This window comes from Parus major, unplaced genomic scaffold (genome assembly GCF_001522545.3).
Source record: "Parus major isolate Abel unplaced genomic scaffold, Parus_major1.1 Scaffold659, whole genome shotgun sequence".
Classification (NCBI taxonomy): Eukaryota; Metazoa; Chordata; class Aves; order Passeriformes; family Paridae; genus Parus; species Parus major.
In genome coordinates, this window is record NW_015379543.1 from 7,389 (window position 1) to 9,690 (window position 2,302).

At 59.1% G+C, this 2,302-nt stretch overlaps 1 protein-coding gene across 1 annotated transcript in view; it reads right to left on the reverse strand.

Annotated features, from left to right (window-relative positions):
• Positions 1-2,297, reverse strand: part of UBXN1 (UBX domain protein 1) — a gene marked incomplete at its 5' end in the record, with an annotated part of 3,615 nt that extends 1,318 nt beyond the window's left edge. The window contains 3 exons of the mRNA XM_015616731.3: positions 36-261; positions 374-457; positions 1,713-2,297. Coding sequence (XP_015472217.1) covers positions 36-261; positions 374-457; positions 1,713-2,297 — 895 coding nt within the window. The remainder of the gene's footprint in view (positions 1-35; positions 262-373; positions 458-1,712) is intronic.
• Positions 2,298-2,302: the final 5 nt, after the last annotated feature.

The following is a 2,302-nucleotide window of genomic DNA, read 5'->3' on the forward strand; positions in this document are numbered from 1 at the left end:
CCAGGGACCCCCCAGGACCCCCCCAGGCCCCATACCCAGCTCCTGCAGGGGTTTCTCCATGTCCTCCTCGCTGAAGAGGCGCCGGGGAAAGGCCGTGCGGAGGCTGAAGGGCTCGGGGGCGTTCCCGGTGGCGTTCCCGGTGTCGTTCCCGGTGTTGTTCCCGGTGTTGTCCCGGTGGAGCTCCACGAAAAGCCTGACGGCCGCCAGCGGCTCCCGCGCCCGGAAACTCTGCGTCAGCGCCCGCCCGTCCGGCAGCCGCACCTGGGGGGGCCCGGGGGGGTCAGGGATCCTCTGGGATCCTTTGGGATCCTCTGGGATCCTTTGGGATCCTCAGGGATCCTCAGGGATCCTCCGGGATCTCCCGGTTCCTCACCTGGATCCGGCACTCGTCGTATTCCCGCGGTGCCGGCGGCTCCTGGGCGGGCACCGGGGCCGGTTCTGGGGGCAGCGGGGCGAACTGGGAGGGGGAAAAAGATCTGTGGGATCCCAAAGTGCGCTCCAGGGATCCCAAAGTGTTCTCCTGGGATCCCCTGGGATCCCAAAGTGCGCTCCTGGGATCCCAAATTCTGCTCCTGGGATCTCCAAGGATCCCAAATTCTGCTCCTGGGATCCTCTGGGATTCCCTGGGATCCCAAATTCTGCTCCTGGGATCCCAAACTGTGCTCTTGGGATCCCCTGGCATCTCCAAGGATCCCAAATTTTGCTCCTGGGATCTCCAAGGATCCCAAATTGTGCTCCTGGGATCTCCAAGGATCCCAAATTCTGCTCCTGGGATCCCCTGAGATCTCCAAGGATCCCAAATTTTACTCCAAGGATCCCAAATTGTGCTCCTGGGATCCCAAATTCTGCTCCTGGGATCTCCTGGGATCCCAAATTCTGCTCCTGAGATCCCCAAGGATCCCAAATTCTGCTCCTGGGATCTTCNTGCTCCAAGGATCCCAAATTCTGCTCCTGGGATCTCCTGGGATCCCAAATTCTGCTCCAAGGATCCCATATTGGGCTCCTGGGATCCCAAACCGTGCTCTTGGGATCCCCTGGCATCTCCAAGGATCCCAAATTCTGCTCCAAGGAGCCTAAATTCTGCTCTGAGGATCCCAAATTTTACTCCAAGGATCCCAAATTCTGCTGCTGGGATCCCAAATTGTGCTCCTGGGATCCCAAATGATCCCAAATTCTGCTCCTGGGATCCTCTGGGATTCCCTGGGATCCCAAATTCTGCTCTTGGGATCTCCAAGGATCCCAAATTCTGCTCCTGGGATCCCAAACTGTGCTCTTGGGATCCCCTGGCATCTCCAAGGATCCCAAATTCTCCTCCTGGGATCTCCAAGGATCCCAAATTCTGCTCTTGGGATCCCCAAGGGTCTCCAAGGATCCCAAATTGTGCTCCTGGGATCTCCTGGGATCCCAAATTCTGCTCCAAGGATCCCAAATTTTACTCCAAGGATTCCAAATTCTGCTCCTGGTATCCTCTGGGATTCCCTGGGATCCCCTGGGATTCCCTGGGATCCCAAATTCTGCTCTTGGGATCTCCAAGGATCCCAAATTGTGCTCCTGGGATCCCAAATTGTGCTCCTGGGATCTCCAAGGATCCCAAATTCTGCTCCAAGGACCCCAAATTCTGTTCCTGGGACCCCAAATTCTGTTCCTGGGATCCCCCAGCGCTTTGGGATCTCTCCCCCCACCCACCCCAAATCCTCGGTGCCGCCGCTCACCCTCTGCGCTCTCTCCGCCTTGTCCCGCTCGATCTTCTCCCGCACTCTCTGCCTGTGGGCAACGAATCCCAAACATTTTCGGGCCTTTCCCGAAACTCCGGGAACCCCAAAAAGTTCCGGGAGCTGCGGAAAACCGAGGGAGGCCAGCGGGGCCACCCCGGCCGCCTCAGGGCTGCACCCCCAGCACCGGCGGCTTGGGGAGGCTCCACGAAGGCTCGGGAGGGTTCCCGAAGGTTCGGGAGGGTCCCCCAAAGGTTGGGGAGGCTCCCCGAAAGTTTCAGGGTGGGAATTTGGAGAATTCCCTGGAATTTGAGGGGTTCCCGGAGGATTTTGGAGCCCCCCCCCCCCCCCCCCCCATCTCCGCGTTGCCGCCTTTTTTCGTGAGGGCGCTTCCCGCGCTTTTGGCGCCCCCTGGCGGCCCGAAGGACTCGGCGCGGGCGGCTCCTCCCGAGCGGGTTTTTTACCGTGAAAAAAGGTAAATTTGGGATATTTCCCCAAAGTTTCGGGGTGAGATTTTGGAGAATTCCCTGGAATTTGGAGAATTCCCTGGAATTTGAGGGGTTCCCGGAGGATTTTGGAGCCCCCCCCCC